The 25,840-nt window shown below is 43.2% G+C and overlaps 1 protein-coding gene across 2 annotated transcripts in view; it reads right to left on the bottom strand.

Annotated features, from left to right (window-relative positions):
- Positions 1–25,840, bottom strand: part of DHX29 (DExH-box helicase 29) — a 61,594-nt gene that overhangs the window by 20,656 nt on the left and 15,098 nt on the right. For both annotated transcript variants that reach the window (XM_068249243.1, XM_068249249.1), the window contains exons 9-18: positions 24,884–25,039; positions 19,577–19,742; positions 19,366–19,489; positions 15,180–15,782; positions 12,057–12,200; positions 10,348–10,524; positions 8,717–8,857; positions 8,121–8,265; positions 5,138–5,258; positions 2,903–2,987 (exon numbers count right to left, since the gene is read on the bottom strand). In XM_068249243.1, the coding sequence (XP_068105344.1) occupies positions 2,903–2,987; positions 5,138–5,258; positions 8,121–8,265; positions 8,717–8,857; positions 10,348–10,524; positions 12,057–12,200; positions 15,180–15,782; positions 19,366–19,489; positions 19,577–19,742; positions 24,884–25,039 (1,862 nt within the window). The remainder of the gene's footprint in view (positions 1–2,902; positions 2,988–5,137; positions 5,259–8,120; positions 8,266–8,716; positions 8,858–10,347; positions 10,525–12,056; positions 12,201–15,179; positions 15,783–19,365; positions 19,490–19,576; positions 19,743–24,883; positions 25,040–25,840) is intronic.

The raw sequence follows: 25,840 nt of genomic DNA, 5'->3' as shown, positions 1-25,840 counted from the left end.
CCCGGTTCAAATCCCAGACAGGGCAGTATCTGCATGGAGTTTGTATGTTCTCCCTGTGTCTGCGTGGGTTTCCTCCGGGTGCTTGGGTTTCCTCCAACAACCCCAAAACAGATACGTTAATTGGATTCCCCCTAAAATTGGCCTTAGGCTACATGCACTACACTATACATACATAGGCATACGACTATGGTAGGGATTAGATTGTGAGCCCCTCTGAGGAACAGTTCAGTGACAAGACAATATACTCTGTACAGCGTTGCGTAAGATTCCAGCACTTTATAAATACTAAATAATAATAATAATAACCGGTCTTGACTATTCCACTCCATAATAGAAAGGATTTTAAGGATAACTGGATAACTGCACTTACACAATTCAGTTATATGTATGCAAATACCTCCTCAGCCCCCAGAATGCCCTATTCTCCAGGCCCCCAGTACCTGCTTCCACCCTATGTGCACCTCTAAGCACCAGGAGCAGGTGACAAAAAAAGCTTTTTGCTTGATTACAAGCAGTAGCAATGCTCCCCATGGCTGCTAGGTGGCACTGTTGTGCAGTCTGTTCATTTCAGTGACCAAGTTGTCTACAGCCTAGAACGGTTCTCAACGTGGTAACCAGGGGTACTTCTGATGGTTGCAGGGGTACTACAGTTTGATATACTTAACCAATAATCACAAATTTAGAGTTTTAGAAAATAATAATCTTGTTTAACCTTTAGCAGTCCGAGTCACGCCGACGGGAGTGGCCACGGCGGCAGCCCCAGGACCACCTAACGTCGATCGGCGTAAAGTCCTGGGGCTCTGTTTTGCAGGAGATCGCACTCAAGCTGTGTGCACATCTCCTGCTTGGTGGGCGAAACGGAGCTCAGTCTTCAGTCTCCGAGTGGCGTGTGCCGCTCGGGAGACTGTTAGACGGCAAAACCGCCGTCTAATCATTGGTACAGCGCTGCGACAAATGTCAAATAAACAAAACCAACCAAACAAACAAACAACTGGGGGGCGCTCAGACCCCACCAACAGGAAGCTCTGTTGGTGGGGGGGAATCACTAGTGTGCTGTGTCGTGTGGCCCTGCAGCTTGGCCTTAAAGCTGCAGTGGCCAATTTCTCAAAAAATGGCCTGGTCTTTAGGGGGGTTCAATACTGCAGTCCTCAAGAGGTTAAATATCAAATAAGTATTTTAGCAATTAATTTAATTTAAATTAATTTAGCAATTAAAAGCAATAGTGCATACTTGGAAATTGTTTAGAACCAATTATCATATACTACGATTAAATATATATTTGTCAAGGGGTACTTGTGATAATATTTACTATGCTAGGGGTTACTTGGTGAGTACAGGATTTTAAAAGGGGTACATACCAATAAAATGTTGAGAAACACTGGTCTACAGTAATGCTAAACTATTCAACACTGCCACCTGCTGGTGCAATCTTCCATGGCAGCCAATTAAAGGAAACCTCAAGTAAAACAAAGGTGGCCAGTTTAAGGTACCTGCAGTCCTTCTGGTCCCCCGCAGTCAATTCGCTCTGCTCCGGTCAGCAACTGTCCCCTCTAAAAGGTGCATGCGTGGCCCCAGGCCTCCTTGATCGCGCTCCCAGGAGCATTCTGGGCAGTTCTTGAACTTGAACGAGGAGGTGTGAGGGACCCGAAGGACTATAGGTGCTGGAAGAGGCACCAGGGAAGTTAAACTGGGCACTTTTGTTTCACTTCAGGTATGCTTTAACAGCAGTATTATTCCGGGACACCAATTCATCTGATTCAGTTAATCCACTATTACAAAGCTTGCCAAGTGTATGCGAGTTATGAGAACATATTGCTGCTACTCTAAAGGTGGCCACTAACTTTCCAATTTCTAGCAAAAAATCGTTTGAGCAATCAGATAATTCTGATCGGAAGAAAAATCGTTCCCTACACCATCAACGAACCAATCATTGCTTCCTATCTACCACAACCAACAAGAAAATTCAAATTTTGGTTTGATGAAAATCCAATCGGATGCCCATCAGCTGAGATTATTTACAACCAATCCGATCAGAATTTCTGATCGCTCTAACTATTTTTCGCTAGAAATTGGACAGTTAGTGGCCACCTTGAGACGAGTTGCCTAAATCCAATCATATCTGATTCAACATTTAGGCCCAGTGCACACCAAAACCGCTAGCAGATCTGCAGAACGCTAGCGGTTTTGGGAGCGGATTTTAGAGCGATTCTAGGCATGTTTAGAGCGGATTTCTAAACATGTCAAAGCGGTATTGGCTGTGTTTTTGTGTAGCAGATTACACAAATTGTTACAGTAAAAGCGGTTACTGAACAGCTTCTGTAACAAAAACGCCTGGCAAACCGCTCTGAAGTAGCGTTTTTCAGAGCGGTTTGCGTTTTTCCTATCCTTTACATTGAGGCAGAAACGCTTCTGCAAACCGCAAACGTGCAGCAGGAGGCACGTTTGCGGTTTGCTACAATCCTCAAACCGCCGGTGTGCACCATCCCATTGAGATACATTAACCGAGCGGTTTGACAGGCAGATGCGGCCGGCGGATCGCATCAAAAACCGCCCGGTGTGCACTGGGCCTTACTTTGCTGAGATGGGCTTATGGCACACAGTGTTTCCCTGCCCAGGGATACAATCACTAGCAGAGGATTACCTGCTTGCCTCTGCATTACTGACAGCATCCGCACGTGTAGCTGCGGCTTTAAAGAACTAGTTCAGGCTCATGTTTTCTAATGGATATCGTGTGGGATAGATCCTGATTAACAATGTACAAATCATGCACATGAACCATTTTTTTTATAAACAGTCTGGGTTTGCAATAGGAACTCCACCACAACAGATATAGCTCACTTAGACTAAATTGCACACCAGTTATTTCAGTACATTAAGATTGATAGATCCAATTGAAGCCCACCTTGCGGGTCCCAGCTGGGGGAAGTACAAAGGCTTCAGCCTGATCCTGACTGGAGAGGATGGAATGCAGGGCTATCAGCTTGTACCTGTAACAAGAAATGGCAAATGATGATTGATATATATTGGTATGATGTGGCGTTATCTAATCCAGCGTGTTACACACAAGCCAGTTTCCCCTAATATAGAGGTAACAGATTTGTGTCATTAAAGAGGAACTCCAGCCTAAACAAACATACTGTCATTAAGTTACATTAGTTATGTTAATTAAAATAGATAGGTAATATAATCGCTTAACCACCCTGTTTTAAAAGAACATGCAAATGTTTGCTTTCATGAGGGCAGCCATCTTTTTGGTTGAAAGGAGGTGACAGGGAGCATGAGACACAGTTCCAACTGTCCTGTGTCCTGAGCACCTCTCCCAGTTGCTATGCAACGTGAATAACAACATAGGAAATACCATCATGCTCTGCACAGCATCAGGGAGAAAAAGCCCGGGCTTTTTTTCTTTGATGGGTGGAGCTTAGGTAAAAATGCAGCTAAAAATGATGCTTTGGTAAGAAAAACAAAGTTCTGATGCTGTGAAACTGTTAAAGTAACACCAAGCATTTTCAGTGCTGCTGAGTAGATTTTTAGTCCGGAGGTTCACTTTAACCCTTCTATTAGGAAAAATTGGAATATAGATATAATGAAGTCACTGGGGGCCATATTAAAGGGAACCCAAGGTGAGAGGGATATGGAGGCTGCCATATTTATTTCCTTTTTCCCAATACCAGTTGCCAGGAAGTTCTCCTTATCCTGTGTCTCTAATACTTTTAGCCATAGATTCTGAACAAGCATATGCAGATCAGGTACTCTGACTCAGCTGACTCAGGTTTTACTGGATTAGCCATATGCTTGTGCCAGGGTTTTGACTCAGACACAACATATCAGAAGATTAACAGGGCTGCCAGGCAACTGGCATTGTTTACAAGGAAATACAGTAAATATGGCAGCCTCCATATTCCTCTCACCTCGGGTTTCCTTTGAGGCCTCTTTCACAGTGCGACGTTAAAGTCACACGATAGCAAATGTTTCAACGCAGACTAACGCACAGCAATACTAAGTCTGTGCGACATTCACAGTGCACACGTTGCGTTTGTGTGTAACGTGTAGCGTTATTAGAAAGTGCTGTATGCCGTGCGTTATACACGTTATTAGCTGTGTTGGACTGTTTGCACATGCTCAGTAATGACTTGGAAGCATACTTTTCATTGCTGTATGCTCTACCGTATGCGATGATAACGGGACATTAGGTTGCGGTGTGACTTTTTTGGGGCGTTGTGATTTGCGTTGCGACCTTAACGTCGCATCAAAACGCAATGTCCTACTGTGAAAGAGGCCTAAGACACTGGATGTGACACTACTCCTCTGACTGCTATAGTTCTTTCCACTAGGGATGGGCAATGAAATGCAAATAATTTTGAGATGATGCAGGATTATGCAAATTATGTATGCAGCTTGAAAATGGACCAATCATGATCTGCAAGATCCTATCTGGGCTTGGTGCTCCACCAATTTATGGCCTAATGTCTGTTTTATATCTTTTCCCTACGTCCCTTGGAGACGCTATATGCATGTTCGGTGGTTGATGCTTTTTGTAATTTATATGACTGACAAATTTGTACTATTTGTAGAATTTTATATTTTCCTTAATAAAACCATTGTTGGGGGAAAAAAAGGAAATTGGCCAATCAAATTTTACCTCAGCAGGATTTGATCTTTTTCAATCTGCATACATTTGCATACACAATTTGCATAATCCTGCATCAACTTGAAATTACTTGCACCTCACTGACCATCCCCACATCTCCTGCTTGGAGAGAATTGGCTGTGTTTTGGACCAAGTATGCCACTGTGCTGAGTGTGCATGTTCATATTCATGTCTGTCATAGCGGTTGTCATATTGTTATTTGCACATCCAACAACCAGCTAATATCTGAAGCAGGCTTGAGGCTAGATCTAATTACACAAGCTTAGCAATAACAGAGTACAGCTAGAAGTGAAACTGTAATCCTAGCACTTGAAAGGGAACAATGAGGGTAGGAACACACTCGGCAGAATCGCATATGCGTTTTCCAGAGCACATAGTGGAAAACGTATATTTGATTCTGCCTAGTATGTTCCCACCCTAAGAACTCATTCACTTTGGCCACACCGTGGGTTTTTGTTTCTTTGCTTTGAAGCTGTAAGTTATTACCTCCTCCGGTCACTGAATCGCTTGTCAGTAGAGAGAAGATCGTGGAGCTGTTGTATGTCAGCGAGCCCAGGTAAGAAGATCAGCACAGCGCCCTCTACGTTCCTGTATTGGGCACTCTTGTCTGGTGAAATGCAGAAATACAGATCACAAAAAATAAGTCTCTCATACACAAACACAGTTCATGTGGCCCCATAAACAGAGGCTGGTCAGAGACTGTCCAAGCATTCTCACACACAAGTGCGGCAGAGAGCAAAGGATACAAGTTTATCTTACAGTGAAAATACAGTCCAACATTCCTCTCAGCTCCAATAAATCTGTCATATCATAACTTTTAAGAACAGAATCCTGTTTAAAAAAAAAAAGGCCCTGAAAGGCCCTTTCTGCACTCAAAAGAGTGTCCATTAGAGAGACAAAGCTTCTGGCTGCCAGCAGCACTGATTGTAGACAACAGGATGTTTTTCCCCTCACAATACAATCACCAAAGCACACTGAAGTGAGAGGGATATGGAGGCTGAAATATTGATTTCCTCTCAGTGCAAACTGCCTGGCTGCGATGAAGATATAAGTTATATAAATCAATCTGGTGAAATTTAACAAGGTGACATAAGCTTTATTGCATCAAGACCATTTATTCTATGTATAGTCAGTGACTACATATACAGGGGGCAATTATGCTTACATTTAGCAAGAAATTAGAAGGCCAAAAGGCTGTTTGTAGCCCATGTGCAGCCACACCCAGTTCAGTCTCCTGCCAGTACACGAGCAGTTAGGGCTCGTTTCCACTATCGCGAATCTGCATGCGTCCAACGCATGCAGATTCGCACATGTAATGCAAGTGGATGGGCCTGTTTCCACTGTAGTGTTGTTGAGGTGCGTTTTTTTCAGCGGTAAAAAAACGCACAAAAGAGCCAACGAATTCGCCTGCGAGTGGAATGCATGCGAATCGCCGCTAATGTATTTAATAGTAAAAACGCATGCATTTGTTGCATGCGTTTTTACCCGCGATTTCGCACCTTTTTCAATTTTATTTTGCCCTGGCAGTGTCATGGTTAATTTCGCATGGCACCCTGCCATGCGAAATCGCACGCGAAATCGCGGGTAAAAACGCATGCGGAAACGCATCCGCATGTGTTTTTACAAGCGTCGGAATGCCGGCGAAATCGCGTCGCAACAGTGGAAACAAGCCCTAACAGACAGAGAGCGAAGGAAGGAAGGAGGTGATCAACATTGTTTGTTGAATTCTTTGACCCCCCCAGGGAAAAAAACAAAGAAACAAAAAGATTTCTAACTGTATTACTAATTAAAGGGAACCTTAACTGTACCGTAAACAGAAAGTTTCATTTTCAATTCAAACAGACCCTACAGTGTGCGCTTCTCAAACAAATCCCTATCTGTTATATCTCTATGTTACTATTAGTTGCCTGGATCGCTCCTATATTTAAGTGCGCGTTTCACTTTAAAACAGTCAAATATAAAAAAAATATATACAGGGCGCTCAACCGCACAAGTCACAAATAAAATCTCTACCAACTAAAACAGAAGTTATATAGATGCATATAAAAGTCCACTTATAACTGCTTCCAGGCTCATAGAGGATACACCGGGTGCAGAGAGTCTTCCAATGTTATACAGTAAACAATATACGCTCACCAGATGTTAAGCTGCCCTTTTCAGGATCAGTAAATAACGCCTCTGGCCCAGCCAGCATTCAGAGTCTCCTAGATCCGATCTGCTTCCTCTTGTATCCTCATAGCCCTAATGCTGTGAGGATACAAGAGAAAGCAGATCGGATCTAGGAGACTCTGAATGCTGGCTGGGCCAGAGGCGTTATTTACTGATCCTGGAAAGGGCAGCTTAACATCTGGTGAGCGTATATTGTTTACTGTATAACATTGGAAGACTCTCTGCACCCGGTGTATCCTCTATGACCCTGGAAGCAGTTATAAGTGGACTTTTATATGCATCTATATAACTTCTGTTTCAGTTGGTAGAAATTTTATTTGTGACTTGTGCTGTTGAGCGCCCTGTATATATTTTTTTATATTAGAAAGTTTCACTTACCTGGGGCTTCCACCAGCCCCTACAGATGTCCTGTGCCCACGCCGTCACTCACTGATCATGTGGTCTCCTGTTGTGGCTCGGTTTAGTTTTCAGCAGTGCTTCTGCATGGCTCTAGCCGCACACATCCTCGATCGCACTCTCGTCTCTGTGACCATCTTGCGCCTGTGCAGTATGTGTACTACGCACGTACGCGTACTGCACAGACGCAAGACGGCCAAGACGGGAGCGTGATCGAGGACGCGCATAGCCAGAGCCGCGCAGGCGCACTGCTCGAAAAATGCAACTCAGCCACGACAGGGGACTGGATGATCGGTGAGTGACAAGGCGGGCACAGGACATCTTCAGGGGGCTGGTGGAAGCCCCAGGTAAGTGAAACTTTTTTTTTTTTTACTTTTCAGTTAAGGTTCCCATTAAAGGACATCCGAGGTGAAAATAAACTAATGAGATAAACAATTGTATCTATCCTCCTTCTCCTAAACATGACTTGTTTAGCTATCCCACAGTCTAATTTTATATTTAAATCTACATTTTAAGTTTTTACTGTTTCATGGCCTCTTCTCAATGACACATTCATTGAAGTATGCTAAAGCTAAAATCTATGAACTATTGACCCTTTTTATCTCTTTCCTGCTCTCTCAAAGGCCATTTTCTGCCAGGAAAGTGTTTTGTGGCTGTAATTTCTTATCAGTGAGGGTTAATCTATAGTCCGACCCGGTCCTGACCCGACAGAAACTGTCACTTGCATACCCAATTTTTAACTCTTTCAGGCAGAGTAAAAAAAAAAAAGCGATACAGCATAGTTATTTGTGCGCTTGGAACTGTACATACATGGGTCTATCGCATCATGTCACATGTCAAATCGGATGTCCTTTAAGTAAAGGTGAAATATAAAATGTACACAGATGAGAAAAAAACAACCTACCCAGAAAGACCAGCAGCTCCAGAATCAAGTCCAGGTTTATCTTGTTGGGGTTCATATATAAGACAGCATGGCGAGTGCGGGGGCTGAACTTCTGGTAATAGGGGCTCACCTCCATCCCAGAGTCGGCCTGGACAGGAAGGAACTCCTGCAAAGAAAGATTATCCATTTGGCTGCATATTTTTAAGAACTTTAACCAGCACCATAGTACAGCAGGCTGGAGGAGAGTCTGACTATGTGTAATGCTCAAAGGACCACCATTATGAAAAATTATAACATTTAAAAAACATACTGTACATATAAGATGTACATTTCTCCCAGAGTAAAATGTACTATAAATTACATTTTTCCTATGTTGCTGTCACTTGCAGTAGGTAGTGAAAATCTGACAGGTTTAGGACTAGTCCATCTCAGTGCTCAGAGTTTTTATTTTATTTTCAAAAGCATTTATTGAAAGGCAGTTGCTCACTCCAGAGCAGATGTAGTTGTTAAAGCCCTTGGCACAGCTCAGATGCAGCCTGATTGTCCAGTATCGTTGTGAAAGTGCTGGCAATTCCCCATAATGAGCTCTTCCATACGTAGCTGCAATGTAACATTACCTGATATATCTTGCTGTGTCCACCTTTGCCGGTGATCGTAAGAGTTATTTCTTCCTCATCCTCCAGAAATTTCTGACAGTACTCAGAGTCCTTCTCCAGTACAAATCCTGTCTCTTCAACGATATCCTCCATGTGGTAAACCTGAAAAGTACAGAGATATGGACTATTATATGAACAAGAGCATTTGTTGAATGCAACACCGTAAATAAAAACTTTATTGCTTTTCAATTTTTTTTAAAGTTTCATACACATTAAAGGAAATCTAAACAAATTAAAAAGAGCAGTTTAACTTACCTGGAGCGTCTTCCAGCCTCCTGCAGGCCTTCTGTGCCCTCGCTGTTATTCTGCAATCCTCTGGTCAGCTGCAGCGCCCTTTCTCAGCTGTATGCCACGCGCCCCCTGATTGAGCTCCCTGCACAGGAGTGTTCTGCACTTGCACAGCATGTAAAAATTGCTACTGAACAGGACGTTCTGGCGAGGGAAGCGTGATCAGAATGAATGGCTCGGGGCCGTGCAAGTATAGTAGCCTGTGACTGGCCAGCTTTCAGAGGGGCGCTGCGGCTGACTGATGGACTGTACTTTAAGAGGAACTTTGTGTACATGCGTGTGTCTAATATTGTGGTGAAACCCCTCCCACAGTGTGATGTCATGACCATGGTCCTGACAGTTTGCTGTCTGTGAACCCTGTTGCATTGTGGGGAAATAACCGCTTTTTCCAACTGCCAAGCAAGCAATATCTCCCTCTGTGCATAGGACTCTCACACATTCTACAGAGATCACCTGGCGGCAGGACTAAAGATGTCACCACCAGTGACACATTTCAGAATGTAAATCAGAGAGAGGAAACATTTTACAATGGGCAAAGACTGACGAATTCATTTTCTAAATGAATATTGTAAAAAATAAGCAATTTTATTAATGATGGTGTTTTCACTACAGTTCCTTCCCTTCAAACTGGTATATATTCAAAACGTTTCTTCTGTTAAAAGCCATCTTTCTGCTGCAGGCTAACCAATAAACACTACACTGCAAGAAATGGAGTAATACGTGTTGATGGGGAAGGGGGGCTACACGTCTAAATTCAGCCAACACATTTTGGCAAAAGGCAGGAGAGAGGCAAGCAGACATGCAAAATTTTGATGGGGGAAAAAAAAATTAGCAAGCACTGTAAAGACCCTTTTCCCCTAGGTAGACTTTCTTTTTATCTCCACTACTGCGATTTCGCCACGATGCGATCATGGTTTGAATTACCGAATCATGGGGAAAATCACACAGTGGCACGATTGCTATGAGAATTTCCTGCGCTCTTTTACGAAGTAAAGGAGGGAAAACGTAACAAAAAACCAGGCTGAAAAAAATCGAATCGCACTAGTGGAAAAACAGCAACACGATTTACATGTTAATCGTGGTGCTGTAGCAAACGACGTAGCAGGCACAATTGGATTTTTGGATCGAAACACAACTAGTGGAAAAGGGCCCTAACGGTTTTGTGAAAGGCTGACTGTTCACAAACAACAAACGACACCTGACTGCTCCCCAGTTTCACTGAACAACCATTCAACAGCTCACTTTAAGAAACAGTATTTGAGCACAACTCCTACTCATCAGATATTCTAGTACAATAAACTTACATCAACTGGGTAGGTCCTTCCAGATATCCTTATGATGGGGCAGTGCGAGAAGTAGCTGGAAAACTTGTCGCTGTCCACGGTGGCGCTCATGAGGACGACGTGTAAATCTGAGCGTTTGTGGAGGATCTCCCGCAGGATGATGAGCAGGAAGTCAGACTGTACCGTCCTTTCATGGACCTGTATATAGGCAGAGAGACCGTGGTCATTAATTCATGAGCAGGAAGTCAGACTGTACTGTCCCTTCATGGACCTGTATATAGGCAGAAAGACGTTGTTCATTCATTAATGCTGTTATCATGACCTTTTCAGAGCTGTTCACTCCCAGGCAATGACAGATCAGACTGTCAGCTGATTTGGGGTGAATTTTTCAAGCTAACAGTTGGAAACATGCGAGAAAAAACACTTCTCTAAAATGAATGGTAGTGGAGGCAAAGTATTGATCAATCCTGCACATATCCTGGTCTATGTTTGTGTAGGACTCATCAATATATCCACATGCCTTACACTGGATAACAACACCTTAAAGGGACTCCGAGCACCTCTCATGGGTATGCATTTAAGCCAGACGATTTCCAACAAAGTAGTGCTATGACCTCTCTGGAGGAGCCTCTTGCAATGGCCATGCATGTCACTTCCTCTTCCTGCTTCATTCAGTGATGCACTTCTCTAACAGAGAAGACAGGAGTGACCCAGAAGTTATAACATAGCCAAGATGGCAGCCGTGATATTAAAATTGAAATCGAATGAAAACTATTTGGTGTAGGATGGCAATTCAGGCATCAAATGAAAGATGAGAGCACAAGCTACAGAAAGATATGCATCTTTAAGAACTTTGCAGTTTGCAGTACTGGTCGGAGTCTCTTTAAAGGCATACCCATAAGAGGTGCTCAGAGTCCCTTTAACACCCATTCAGCCACAATTAAAGTCAATGGTGGCTATTTATTTTGCATAGCTGCCATTTGCTGTTTCAGATACCAGGTTCCATTTAAAGGTGCTTACACACCTTTGATGGGTGTCGCCCATTGGGGATCAGGACCTGATTTCCCTTGGGAGACATCGCTGGGCTGGTCTGCAGAGACGGAAATGATCTGTGTAGCTGATAACGCATACTGTTGCTATGCAGAGGGGTGACAGAGTGGCGCGTTTGTGACGTCATATGGTGGGCGGGGGAACGGCATGCACAAAGGAATCGGCTGTCACTGCGGGTGAGTTGATCCGCAAGTTATATATCGCTTGGGTGTCACGGGTAGGGTGCTTCTATACACACACCTGATTATCGGCTGAGGCCATTGTTATCAGCCACCTCCGCTGACTTTAGTCAAGCGTGTGTACAGGGCTTACCTAAACTGAACTGAAGATTTAGGGTAGGTGAGCAAAGCACCAAGTAATTATAGCAGGTGGTCAAAGAAATGATCGCCAATGCAATAAAAACAATTAAAAAAATAAAAATAAAGATTGCCCTATTATGTGTATTAATAGGGCTATCTTATGTTTATAAGTGGAAAAGAAAGACGTGGCAAAGTTTTAGCAGACCACCCATTTTTTTTTAAAAGGGCTTAAGAAAAAACATCTTCAATGAAAGCCCCCTACAGTTTACCTTTATAATGTGTACCACAAGATAGTACGTATCTGTGACCCGGTCATTCTCCAGAGTGATATAGCATGTCTGCTCAGCACAATGAATCTGCATTCATCTCACTTGTCCTCACCTCATCCACAATGACATGCGTTATATTCTTCAGCAAGCTGTCTTCCTGCAGTTTGCGCAGCAGGATTCCTGTGGTGCAGTACAGCAGTCTGGTGTGTTCGCCCGTCCTAGACTCCATCCGGATCTGGTACCCACACAGCGTGTTCTGGGGGGCAGAAACAAGAACGTTACGCAATGCTTTCCCCTTCCTCCTTTCATTTATGAGGACTAGAAAAGTTACCTATACTTAAAGCGAACCCAAAGTGAGAGTGATACGGAGGCTGCCATATTTATTTCCTTTTTATCAATACGAGTTGCCTGGCAGCCCTGCTGATCTGTTTGGCTGCAGTGGTGTATGCACAAAACTAGAAACAAGCATGCAGCTAATCTTGTCAGATCTGTCAATAATGTCAGAAACACCTGATCTGCTGCATGCTTGTTCAGGGTCTATGGCTAATAGTATTAGAGGCAGAGGGTCAGCAGGACAGCCAGGCAACGGTTATTGCGTAAAAGGAAATATGGCAGCCTCTATATCACTCTAACCTCTGGTTCACATTAAAGGAAACCAGAGATGAACGCTTTGGCACAAAATAAACATATCCCACAATAGATTTTACTAAATAAATACTATACCTGGTATTTTCGCTGCTCTGGTGTGCCGTTTTTTGTGTTTCTTTTTACTAGAACTTCATGCAAAACACAGTTCATCCGAAAAACATTATTAAGTGGGTTGTGTGCAAAATGAAATCACCATTTCTAAAAACCTCGTATGACTAACAAATATAGATTTAAAAAAACGTTTTTCAATATACCCTTACATTAGCAGCTCCTCTCATCTCATCACAGCTCTCTGTGATGCTGTGAATATACAGAACAGGAAAGCAGAGGCAAAAGGCGGCAGGCTTGGGCTTAAAAAGACATCAGAGAAGACAGACTAAGCTATAATGATTCCTTAGCAAAGCCAGACTGAATGCTCAGTGGGGGATTTTATCAGGGCTAATAACAAGCAGGCTGAACAGTGAAGGATGAAACAGAGAGCAGGGTAGGTGTTTTCTGTAATGTTCCCACTGATATATATGGTGAAATACATGAGGGTGCTTCATCTCTGGTTCACTTTAGGGTTGCATTTCTTCTAGGCTGCCACATTCATTTCTAAAACTGACATGGCACGGTTAGTTAAATTATCTAAATGTTTCTGGTATGTGAGAGGAAACCCTAAACAAACACAGGGAGAACATACAGACTCCGTGCAGATATGCAGATAGTGTCTTGGCCCAAATGTGAACTGGGAACCCAGCTCTCCTAGCCAAGGATGTTCACTACACCTTTGTGTTGCCTAGGTTCACTTTAAAGGGTACCTGAGGTGATTTGTGACACAATGAGATAAACGTGTATGTATATTGCCAGATCAATAACTAGGCTGTGTTCCTTTTTATTCTTTTTCTGCCTGAAAGAGTTAACCTTCAGGCATGCAAGTTACAGTTTCTCTCTTGTCAGTCTATACTATAGCATAACCCTCACCGATAAAGAATTCCAACCATAATTTGTTTTTCCTGCAGAGAACAATTTCTGAGTGCAGGGGATAGATTTTTTTTAAAAAAGGTTAACAGTTCATATATTTTAGCTCTGGGACACTTTATAGACTGCCATTGAGCAGAGATAATAAAACAATATATCTACCTTTGTAAACTTTTTAACTTAAAATAAAACTATGGGGAAAGTCATTTTTAGGAGTAGAAGGATAGATACAATTGTTTCTCTCATCAGTTTAACTTCACCTCGGGTTCACCTACGCTCAGCAGCAGTCTTTTATGCAGCACAATTATCAAACAACTTTTGTTGTGAAACAAGTTGAACAACCCCAAAAAAGTTGCTTTGTATTGTTCACACAACTGATAAGATGTCAATCCAACAGTTGGGTTGACGTCTTATCAGTCTTATCAGTTGTGTGAACAATAGCAAGCAACTTTTTTTGGGTTGTTCAACTTGTTTAACAACAAAAGTTGTTTGATAATTGTGCTGCAAAAAAAGGACCGCAGTTGAGTGTGTGTATGGGCTTTTCCACGAGCTGTTGATAGGCAGTGAAAAGACTGTCGAACTCTCACAACTGCTTGCTGCTGCCTGGCAACTGCTTGATGCTATCTGGTAACTGCTCACTGCAGCTTAGTAACTGCTCGCTGAGCACGTAGTTTAGCTGCTAGTGGAAAAAGGCCCTAAAGGATTCCTTCTCAACCGGTCACAGTTAGGATCCTAAAGGTTCATACACACCTACCAAATATCTGTCCAGCTATCTGCCAAACGTGTCTGTTAAGCCCCATACAACTTTTGTTGTGAAACAAGTTGAAACAACAAAAAAAGTATTTTGCTATTGTTCAAACAGCTGATAAGACTGATAAGAAGTCAATCCAATAAGACTGATAAGAAGTCAATCCAACCGTTGGATTGACTTCTTATCAGTCTTTTCAGCTTTTTGGACAACAGCAAAATACTTTTTTTTAGTTGTTTCAACTTGTTTCACAACAAAAGCTGTTTGACAATTGTGCTGCATAAGACTGCTGTTGAGCGTGTGAATGGGGCTTGACAGACAAGTTTGGCAGATAGTTAGTAGGTGTGTATGAACCTTTAGTAAAGATAGATTTATGAAACAAGATACACTCACCTGCACTTCCATGTCAAAGTACATTGTCACAACTACAGAAACTCACACATAAACAGAACTACTTCTGCACAAATTCCCTTCGCTTTAAGCTTTACCTGGACAACATTTTACTCTAGCTATTTACTGTATATCAAGTTGTACAGGGTATCGTGGGCAAGGCTCAGTAAAAATGTTTTGGTTGTTGCTGCCTTGGAGAAATTGCACCACTTCCTGTTTCGGAAATTCCCTTAGATAGGTCAAAGGACAACAGCAACAATCTAAATGAGGTTCAATGTCGACACTTTCTAAAACTACAACCACTGTTTTACCAGGGCCATTGCTAGATGACTAGTGAAGGTCATGTCTAGGAGAACTCACAGCAAATCAGAGCTTTGCAAATCTATCAGCTGATCAAACAAATCACATGCTTCTCCATGAGTTCTTCTAGACATCACCATCACTTCAGATGGCATGAGCCAATACGGAAAATAATTCCTCCACTCTTACCCTGCCGCCAGGTCCAGAGTCACATCCCATCTCCTCACACACTCGTGTGGCCAAACTCATAGCAGATATCCTGCGGGGCTGGGTGCACACGATGTTACATTTCCCTGAGGCCCATTTGTTCAGCAGTAGATCCTCCAGCAGGAACTGAGGCACTTGGGTACTCTTACCACTCCCTGTCTCTCCCGCCACCACCACAACTCGATGCCTATTAAGCGTCTCCAGGATAAAGTCCCTGTGTGCAAACACCGGCAGCTGTTCCCGCTCGGCCAGGAGCCTTTTGTACTTTGGCGACTCACGGCACTTGCAGAAAATGTTCCTCACAGGCTCTAAATTGGACCTCTCAACCTGAGCTGATGTCTTCTGCTCTAGATCCTCCTCTGCAGCCAGGGTCTCCCATGAGTCTTCCGTGTCCTCTGAAGCCTGGCTTTCCTTAGCAGGCTTTTGGAGCTGCTGCTGCACCTTCAGTTTGTTTAGGAGTTTGGCAATAAACTGGTCCCGCGGTTTGTTGGTTTCCAATTTTTTGTTCTCTTCTTTGTTCTTCTCAGCATCGCTCCATTCCAGCCAAACCTCTCTGTATGTTGGAGGGAGCAGCTGATGAACGGACTACAGACAGAAAACACAGAGAAAACTTTTATAAAACTTGTTTCTGTTGTGACTCAGTGGTTAGCATTGTCCTCACTGGAATCCTGAAAATTGTATAACATTTTTAATTTCACTGGGTTAGGATTGCTAGATACAGAATTTCCAGCTTTTCCTCATAGACCAAAAGGTAATGGCTACTGCTTAAATTGACACGTGAGGGACACATATTTCTAGCAGGAGATCTCCAATGTACATTATTTATAACTGCATTGCTCCGTTGCCCCTGAGCACAACTGATCTGGACAGGAAGGCATGGAAATTCCCTCAGATAAGCTCAAGGGACAGCAGTAACAATCTAAAAGAGGTTTAAAGGACCACTATTGCTAAAATTGTAAAATTTAAAATACATGTACAAATGAGAAGTATGTTTCTTCCAGAGTAAAATAAGCCATTAATTACTTTTCTTTAATGTTGCAGTCACAGTTAGTAGAAGAAAATCTGACAGAACCTACAGATTTTGGACTAGTCCATCTCCTCATGAGGGATTTGCAGGGTTTTATTTTGAAAAGCATTTTATGAATGGCAGTTGCTCTGTCCAACTGCCAAATCAGTGTGCAGTGAGCATGGAGGCTGGCCAGCATCTTTGCATAAATCCTTTTCAGGGAGTGTCTTTATAAAGAATAAAGGCCATGCTGAGAATCCTCCATGAAGAGATGGACTAGTCCAAAACCTGTCGGTTCTGTCAGATTTCTACTACCTAATGTAAGTGACAGCAACATAGGAGAAAAGTAATTTAAATTTATGTCTAATTTCACTCTGGTAGAAATGTACTTCTTATTTGTATGGGTACACATGTATTTTACATTTTACAATTTTCGTGATAGTGGTAATTTAAAGCCTCTGAACACAACTGATCTGTTGCTCTATTGCCAGTGACTGAGCAGCAGCAGAACCACATCATGCCATGGAATAACAAAACTCTCTGCTTGCTAGTAACTGAATGATTCCATTCAGATAACTTGAATTACATTTTGGAGGTTACTCATAAGAGATACCGTATGTCAACAGAAAACCACCCAAGTGACATGGAATTCAGTGCACAATGACTTGTAACTTAAAGAGCAATTGTTAGCTCTAAAATGACCCTCAAAAAACACATATGTAGACAGACTCACCTAATAATGGATCCAAGCGCTGTCGTTCCCATCTATTCTCTGCACTAGTGCAGAGAGTGTAGAAGGATACAGCAGCGCCTGGAACCATTATTCCAGGAGTCTGTGTGTGTGTGTGTGCCACCTTTATCCTTCCTCAAAGCTCAGTGCGGGGAAAAAGGAGAATGCGGCGGCGCGGGGGGTGGGGGCGATCACGTACATGCCACTGAAGGAGGGGGGCAGAGGACAGTGATAGGAGATAGCCTCTAGCCCCCCTCTGTGCGCTCTAACAGCAGCGGCGACCAGGCAGACAAGGGGAGACCAGGCGGCCAATCGTAGTGCAGAGAGATGAGTGACAGAGGCATCAGCCAATCAGGCGGATTCAGCATGCCTGTCACTTCTCTCTGCGGCTTGCGTACACTTTTAGAGCCTGGGGCATGAGGGGAGAAATCTACAAAAGTAAGAATGATTTTAAACTTTTACATTGCCTGGTTAGCATCCTTTCTACTGCTCTATTAGCTTGCAGTAGAGAACTTATTGTGTATTTTCTGCCTAATAGTTACTCTTTAAAGAGAATCTGTACTCTAAAATTTTTACAGCAAAAAGCATACCATTCTATTCATTATGTTCTCCTGTGCCCCTCTGTGCTGTTTCTGCCACTTTCTGCTGCAAACCTGGCTTGTAATTGCCAGTTTTAGGCAGTGTTTACAAACACACTAACCAGCTTGTGATAGGCTCACATAAGCAGAGTGTGTGTCATATAGAGCCTGCGGGGGGCCTGGAGGGGGTGTGTATAGCTTCTACCAATCACAAGCAGCCCTGCACATTCCACACATTCCAGCCTTAGCCCAACTGTGCCGACAGAAGAAAACAGATTAGATCATATAACAGAGATAACACAGCCACTGTGCAATTAGGAAAGGCTGCAGTAAGCCAGAGCACATTAGAACAGGCAAAGGAACTTATAGGATAGAAGAGGAAAAGAGAAACATCCGCAACACAAGCATGTGAATAACCCACCAAGTGTGCTAGGGCTCAATATGTAGCACAAAAAGGGAGAGGAAAGAAAGCCCATATATACAGCACCACTGGGAAAGTACAAAAAATAGTTTATTCCATGATTCAAAAAACAAATATAATTGACACAATGAAATTCAACACGATATTAAAAGCAATTAAAACATACGGCAAGAACAAATCACTGCTGCAAAAATATTCATCATATATTCATTAGTGTTATGAAATAATAGCATCACAAAGGATATATGAATATATAATATATCAGAATATACTAATAGAATGTTAGCACAGTGGGCATCTATCAAGAGCCCAATGATGCTTTGAACCTGGGTTCAGTAATAATAGTTTGCAGCCATTGCACCATCAGGTTTTGTGTATATATAATTATTTGCCTATTTGCACAGGAGTTTTTTCTATATAACTTTTTCATGTTTATTGTTATTTGCACTATTATTACTGAACCCGGGTTCAAAGCATTATTGGGCTCTTGATAGATGCCCACTGTGCTAACATTCTATTAGTATATTCTGATATATTATATATTCATATATCCTTTGTGATGCTATTATTTCATAACACTAATAAATATATGATTAATATTTTTGCAGCAGTGATTTGTTCTTGCCGTATGTTTTAATTGCTTTTAATATCATGTTGAATTTCATTGTGTCAATTATATTTGTTTTTGAATCATGGAATAAACTATTTTTTGTACTTTCCCAGTGGTGCTGTATATATGGGCTTTCTTTCCTCTCCCTTTTTGTTATAGGATAGAAGAACTAAGGCTGAACATTTTGTTACAGAGTCTCTTTAAAGTGGACCCGAACTCTTGCAAAAGGCATAAGAAAAACATACAAAAATGCACCCTGTATGTATTTAGAGAGTTTAGCCCAGGCATGGGCAAACTTGGCCCTCCAGCTGTTAAGGAACTACAAGACCCACAATGCATTGCAGGAGTCTGACATCCAGAGTCACGACTCATAAAGGCAAATGCATTGTGGGACTTGTAGTTCCGTAACAGCTGGAGGGCCGAGTTTTCCCATGCCTGGATTAACCTGTCTAATTCCTCTCATCTGTGACTAATCACAACTGTAATTTGATCTATCAGCTGTGTCCACTGGCTGCCTCGGCAGAGCAGCTAAATTTTAAACACAGGATGTTAATCCTTTGTCTGCTTCCATGAAAGCAGGAAGTAGACAAACCAATGTTTTTCTTTAAAAGGTTATTATGCTGTTGCTTATTTTTTAAAAGCAGAGAGGAAGTTCAGGTCCCCTTTAATCGTACGGTACAGTCGTACTGATGGAATCCATGATGAAAGTTTCCATTAGGGCCATATCACACCGAAAATATAAACATTATACAGCGTGTATAGATTGAATGGGTCAAATACTGTTGGTTTGTGAGGATTCAGATACATATTACAAGCATCTCACCTGGCCTTTGGTAAGCTCATACAGCGCTAATGTGGCCGCCAGGTGCTGGGCCTGCATACTGTCTTCTGTTACGATGGTTGGACATACAGACATGACATCATCGCTCGATTTCACAATTTTCACCCTAAAGTAGCAGAAGCAGACATCATTATTGTTTCCAGACCATTACTGTGGATGCTGATATGACAACAGGCAGCGTAGAGCTACTTACCTGCTCTTCCAGTACCTGCCTGCAGATACTTTTTCAAAAGAAGGGTTGGGACTTTTGGGATAGTGTTTCCGGCACCAATCAATCAGGAACTGTTTTGGCGATTTACCCGTCCAGCTGCGAGAGGTGTAGTCAAAGTTCCGCACATCAGCAGGAGGTTTCTTTTTAGCTGAAATATGCGAAATGCGAAGAACTCATAAGCTCTCAGATTCCAAAGCCTGTTTATCAGAATTACCTCACATCTATAAGATGGAACACATGACAGCTAGACTGAGTCTGGAGAGCCCGGGGGCAGGATGATTGTACCGCACTACTGCCCTGTTCATATTACCCTGCGTCAGAGTGCGCCGACAGGGTAATATGCATAGTGCCTTTGAAAAGTGACGCACTTCCTGCTGGACAGGAAGTACTTCACTGGTTTCAATGCATGCGCTGCTACTGCCATAGACTACCACACAAATGCTGCTCGTACCGTGCATCAACGCAATACAGAGTCTGCATGACCCGAGCATCGTCGTGAGAACTTCCGCTGTGTCACACTGTGGGTAGTGAGGACAGTCTCATTGAGGCTGACGGGCACAGCGTCAGGGGAGCATACCGCTATGCTTTACTGTGTATGTGAAAGTAGCCTGAGAGAGAAATTGCTGCATTTTGATTTAAGACTCAGTATTCTTCCTTGCTCTTTCTCTTTCTATGCATTTAAAGAGGAACTCCAGTGAAAATAATTTAATAAAAAAAGTGCTTCATTTTTACAATAATTATGTATAAATGATTTAGTCAGTGTTTGCTCATTGTAAAATCTTTCCTCTCCCAGATTCACATTCTGTCATGTATTACATGGTGACATTGTTACTGCGGCCAAGTTATGTAGCTGTTTCTAGCTGCTCTGGCTGTTACAGGCAGCTTTAAACAGCCATTTCCTGTCTGTGAACATTGTTACATTGTGGCAGTTTGCCCAGAGTACCGCGGTATTCAGAGCCTCTTGTGGGAGGGGTTTCAGCACAAAATTAGTCACACAGCGCCCCCTGTTTGTGAAAATCATTCTATTTCTCATGTAAAAGGGGGTATCAGCTACTGATTGGGATAAAGTTCAATTCTTGGTTGGAGTTTCTCTTGGAGTTTCTCTTTAATTTCTATCCCTCCTTTCTTCTCTCTCTTTCCTCTACCTCTCTTGGTTTTCTTCTCCCCTGTATTCCTCTATAGGTGTACAGATGTGGATGCTATATTCTGGTAAAGGAATGTGAAAAAAACATTGTATAATTTGCAAGGGAAAAAAAAATCTTTAAAAAAAAAAAGACGTAAAAAAAATAAAAATGCCACAAATCAACAGAGCATGTTGACATCCTGACTAGGTAATACCTTTAATGACTACAAGTTTTCCTTTCTAAAATTGCAAGGAAATCAGTTAGTTATTAAAGGTATTACCTAAACAACTTTTGTTGTTGTGTCTTCAGAAACATAAAACAGGAAATAACTCCAAGGGCCAAACCCAATTCACTTTTTCTCCTAAGTTTTCTCCTAGGAGATAATTTTTCATCTTCTGTTTATCCTCCTTAGCGGTATGCCCAACACTGTGTCAGGCACACCGCTGCCTGGCCCCGGGAGTCCCCCAGTATAATTGTAAGTGATCCCATGCCTGTAAAAGCTTCAGCTAGCACTAGGCTAGCTAGTAGAGGTGTCCGGCATTCCCCAATTGCTGACGATCCCCCGCTAATACATTACCCCCCTGGACCCAGCAATCACGCAGCCTCCCTGCACAGCTCCGGTCCTCTCTATGGGGAGGATCAGGTCTGCGCATGACGTTGGTGACGTCATGTACGATCCTCCCCATTGAGAGGCCCGGAGGTGTGCAGGGAGGCTGCGCTGATCGCTGGAACCAGGCTGGGTATTGTATTAGCGGGGATCGGGGGGGATCATCAGCAATCAGGGGGATGCCGGCCACCTGTACTAGCTAGCCTAGTGCTAGCTGAAGATTTTACAGGCATGGGATTACTTAAATTTATACTGGGGGACTCTAGGCTGCAAAACCTCCTGAGCGGCGTAACGCTCAGGAGGTTAAATAACTTTTCAGCACTCTGCAATCTAATAAGTACCAAACAGTAGGTGAAAAGTACTGTCAAAATTATTCTGGATTGCTGGTGGCTTAAAAAGCATTTTATTGATAAGATGTGAGAATTCACCTAGAAGAAAAAAATAGGATCGGGCCCCAAATCACCATTTAAAGCTTTCTGCAACTACTAAAGTAGTATATGCAACTTGATCATTTATAATCTTAAAGAGAGCCCGAGGTGGGCTCAAAAAAAAAAAGTAGGCTACCTGATCCGCAGGGCTAAGCAGATCAGGTAGCCGCTAAAAAATGCCACTCCCATGAGCCGCAATAGCCCACTTTCACTTTTGTGACCTCTGGGTCACGACGCTGCACTGAGAGACTGTGTGTCTCTCATAGCGTGCAAGGAGTGGCAGGGGGTGTGGCCAGGGAGAGAGAGCTGCCCAATGGCAGGAAAGCCCCTGGCGGGCGTTTTGATCAGGGAATTCCTCTTCCCTCTGTTTACCTCCGAGTCAGTGACAAAATCTTGTCGTTAAATTCGGGGGACTATAGTGCGGCAGTGGGGGGGAGGGTGGCAGAGAGCGGCAGTTGGGGGACACAGAGCCATGTCATTAGGCAGAGGACATGCCTCTGTGTCCCATCTGCCCCCCGAAGATACACCTCGGGTTCTCTTTAACCATTTATGCTGCCGCCTCACGTCCAGGAGCTGCTCTGCTGCCTGTGCGTGCATCGGCGCGCTCCTGCCGACGATCACGGGCGCGCCCCCCGGTAGCCCAGAGATCAATGAATGGGAACATGGTTCCCGTTCATTGATCTATGTCCCCGGCAGCAAAAACCAATGCCCTCTTATCAGAGGCCGCGGGGTCTTTCTGAAGAAAAGAAAAAATAGTTTCCTGTCCTCTTCTCGGTTCCTGGAAGCGAGAAGGACCAAAATAAAAATAAAAAAATGTCAATGTGGCCAAATAGTAAAACTACATCTACATACATTTTTCAATACATAAAACACACATTATTACATTTAAAATTAACTGTTTATTTCCCACACCAAAAATTACCCAAATAAAATATTTAATGGGAAAAAAATAATAATTACAAAGTCTGAACTTTTTAAATATGCATGTGAATAAGGTATATAACGAACATTTTTCAAATTATAAGATTGTAAATAGTGATGGACGTAAAACTGAAAAATTGCACCTTTATTTCCAAATAAAATATTGGCGCCATACATTGTGATAGGGACAAAATTTAAATGGTGTAATAACCGAGACAAATGGGCAAATACAATACATAGGTTTTAATTATGGTAGCATGTATTATTTTAAAGCTATAATGGCCGAAAACTAAGAAATAATGATTTTTTTCCATTTTTTTCTTAATATTCCTGTGAAAATGCATTTCGAAAAAAATAATTCTTAACAAAATGTACCACCCAAAGAAAGTCTAATTGGTGGCGGAAAAAACAAGATAGATCAATTCATTGTGATAATTAGTGATAAAGTTATTAGCAAATGAATGGGAGGTGAAGATTGCTCTGTTGTATAAGGTGAAAAATGCCAGCGGGCTGAAATGCTTAAGGTACCCATTAACTATACAATTCTGATCAACCTTCTGATCAGAAGGAATCGATCAGCCCCATGAATGGAATAAAAAAGTAAACAATCCGATCATTTCAAATGGAATCAGTCTGCAAAATGGAATGGGCATCAGTTATTTGTTGTCAATTGGCATCAACAACAGTAACCAATTTGACCAATTGGAGGGTCGATCATTGGTAAAATTGTATTGTAATGGGCACCTATACAGCTACATAGTGGAAGAATCGGGCAATGTACTTCAGGCTCAGTAAACTTGTTTGCCTGTGTAAATTGTGTGAACTGTGCTGCACCAGAGTCAGGCTCGGTCTGCCCATGATGCCAAGTGAGGCAACTTCCTCAGGTGGCAGAAGTCTGGGGGCAGCACCAGGCAGAAACAGGAAGTGAAGAGAGTGCCTAGCCAACCTATACTGGGTCAACTGTACCTAGTTACCAATACTGGGGGCACCTATACCTGGCTACATACCTATACTGAGGGTGTTTCTTTGGGGGTTCACCGCAGCTATAACGTGAAGTGCAAAGTGTCAGGTGCTGTGCAATCATTCCAATTCAAGGGGAGGCACATCCTCACAAGTTTGCCTCAGGCAGCAAAAAGTCTAGAACTGGCCCTGACCAAAGGTGTACCTGCAATGAACTGATGCAAAGTAGTAAAACACTTGGTGTTAAAGGGAAGGTTCAGGGACAGTTGGAAAAATATAAAAATCCGAATCCACTTACCTGGGGCTTTCTCCAGTCCGTGGCAGGCAGGAGGTGCCTTTGGCGCCGCTCCGCAGGCTCCCGGTGGTCTCCGGTGGCCGACCCGACCTGGCCAGGCCGGCGGCCAGGTCGGGCCTCTTCTGCGCTCCATTGTGCGTTCCACGCCGGCGCGCTGACATCATCGGACGTCCTCCGGGCTGTACCCGCGCAGGCTCAGAACTACTGAGCCTGCGCAGTACAGCCCGGAGGACGTCCGATGACGTCAGCGCGCCGGCGTGGAACGCACAATGGAGTGCAGAAGAGTCCCGACCTGGCCACTGGCCTGGCCAGGTCGGCTACCGGAGACCACCGGGAGCCTGCGGAGCGGCGCCGAGGGCACCTCCTGCCTGACACGGGCTGGAGGAAGCCCCAGGTAAGTGGATTCGGATTTTTATTTTTTTCCAACTGTCCCTGAACCTTCCCTTTAAGCCGCATCTACACGAGTAGATGCGGCCGCGATGTTCCTTATCAATCGAGCCGCTGATGCGGCTCGATTGATAAGATCCGACAGGGCGGATCTCCGCACCGCCGATTCCCTGCTCGCTCCCCGCAAGGAGACAATGGCAGGGAATCGAGCGGAAGCGGCGCCGGCAGGGACACGGAAGAGGCGATCCGGCGGCTAATCGAGCCGCCGGATCGCAGCCTCATCTACCCGTGTAGATGAGGCTTTAGACGTCAGAAGATTAGAGCAAAGTATTATTTTCTATCTCACAGACTGCAGTAGCAGAAAGCATGAAACCGATTGGATAAAATGTGCGCTGATCACTGACTTCTGAGAGTCTTTTATCAAATAGCTTTCAGCGACTGAGGTTCCCAATTATTCTGCTGGATTCCCCATAAGGTTACATCAATGATGCTGTACTTTCCAGCGTTTACTGCAGATTAAAATACAAATGTAGGGGGTGGAGGGAGCCGTTGTGTATTTGTACTCACGTTTCTCTTCTGGTGCCTCTGCGGCACTCTCAAACAAGTTGAAATCTAGAGGCGGATCATCCGGAGGAGATGGGAGGAGCTTTTTACTTTCACTCTTCTCTTCTGAAAGTTTCACAGCGGGATTAAACATCGGATGCTGCTCCAAGCTCTTCATCTCTGTGCAACACATACAAGAGTTTCCTACCATCAATTCAGGCATGTCATTACACATACTTACAGTTAACGGGTACCAGAGGTGACATGTGAAATGATGAGATAAACATGTGTATGTACAGTGCAAACCATTAATAACCAGTCCGTTTTACTTGTTTTATTTTGCTGCCTGAAAGAGGCAGGGAAGTGACAGCTTCTGTCTTGTTGGCACCTTGTCAGGAATATAGTAAACATCACAGCCATAAAAGTTTTTTTCTGGAAGAATAGAACTTCTGATCTCCTGAGAAGTGCCGGGTCTTTGCCCACTGTAAAATCTTTCCTCACCCTGATTTACATTCTGAAATTTATCACAAGTGGCAACATCTTTAGTCATGTCAGGTGCAGCTCTGCGGAATGTTTGTTTCTGAGAATTTCCGATGCCAGGAAAAATAATGCCTGGTCTCCCTGAATGCTATGGGATGAGAATTCCGCATCACTGGGAGGGTGGGGCTACATACCAATATACAGCAACATATAGCTATAGTAAGTGCTCCTGATGCTGAAACAAGGAAAATTCCTGTAAAAGTTGGTATCCTGAATAATTTACTTCATTCTACTACACATCACTAAAGTGCCTCTTTAACCCATTAACAGCTTCAAAGGAATCTCATTTGAGATACGTGCACTACTTTTGATCTCAGTCGGCAGAACTCGTGCTGTAAATCCTTAGAATGCTTTGATGTCTCTCTGCAAGCAGAAAATATAGAAACTGAAAGCAGAAGTCTTCTGTTATTGTCTCACTCTGCTCCCTAGTGACAAGTGGCC

The sequence above is a fragment of the Hyperolius riggenbachi genome, chromosome 1 (assembly GCF_040937935.1).
Source record: "Hyperolius riggenbachi isolate aHypRig1 chromosome 1, aHypRig1.pri, whole genome shotgun sequence".
In the NCBI taxonomy this organism is placed as follows: Eukaryota; Metazoa; Chordata; class Amphibia; order Anura; family Hyperoliidae; genus Hyperolius; species Hyperolius riggenbachi.
Note: the sequence above shows the minus strand (reverse complement) of the source record. Positions and strands in the feature narration are given on the sequence as shown.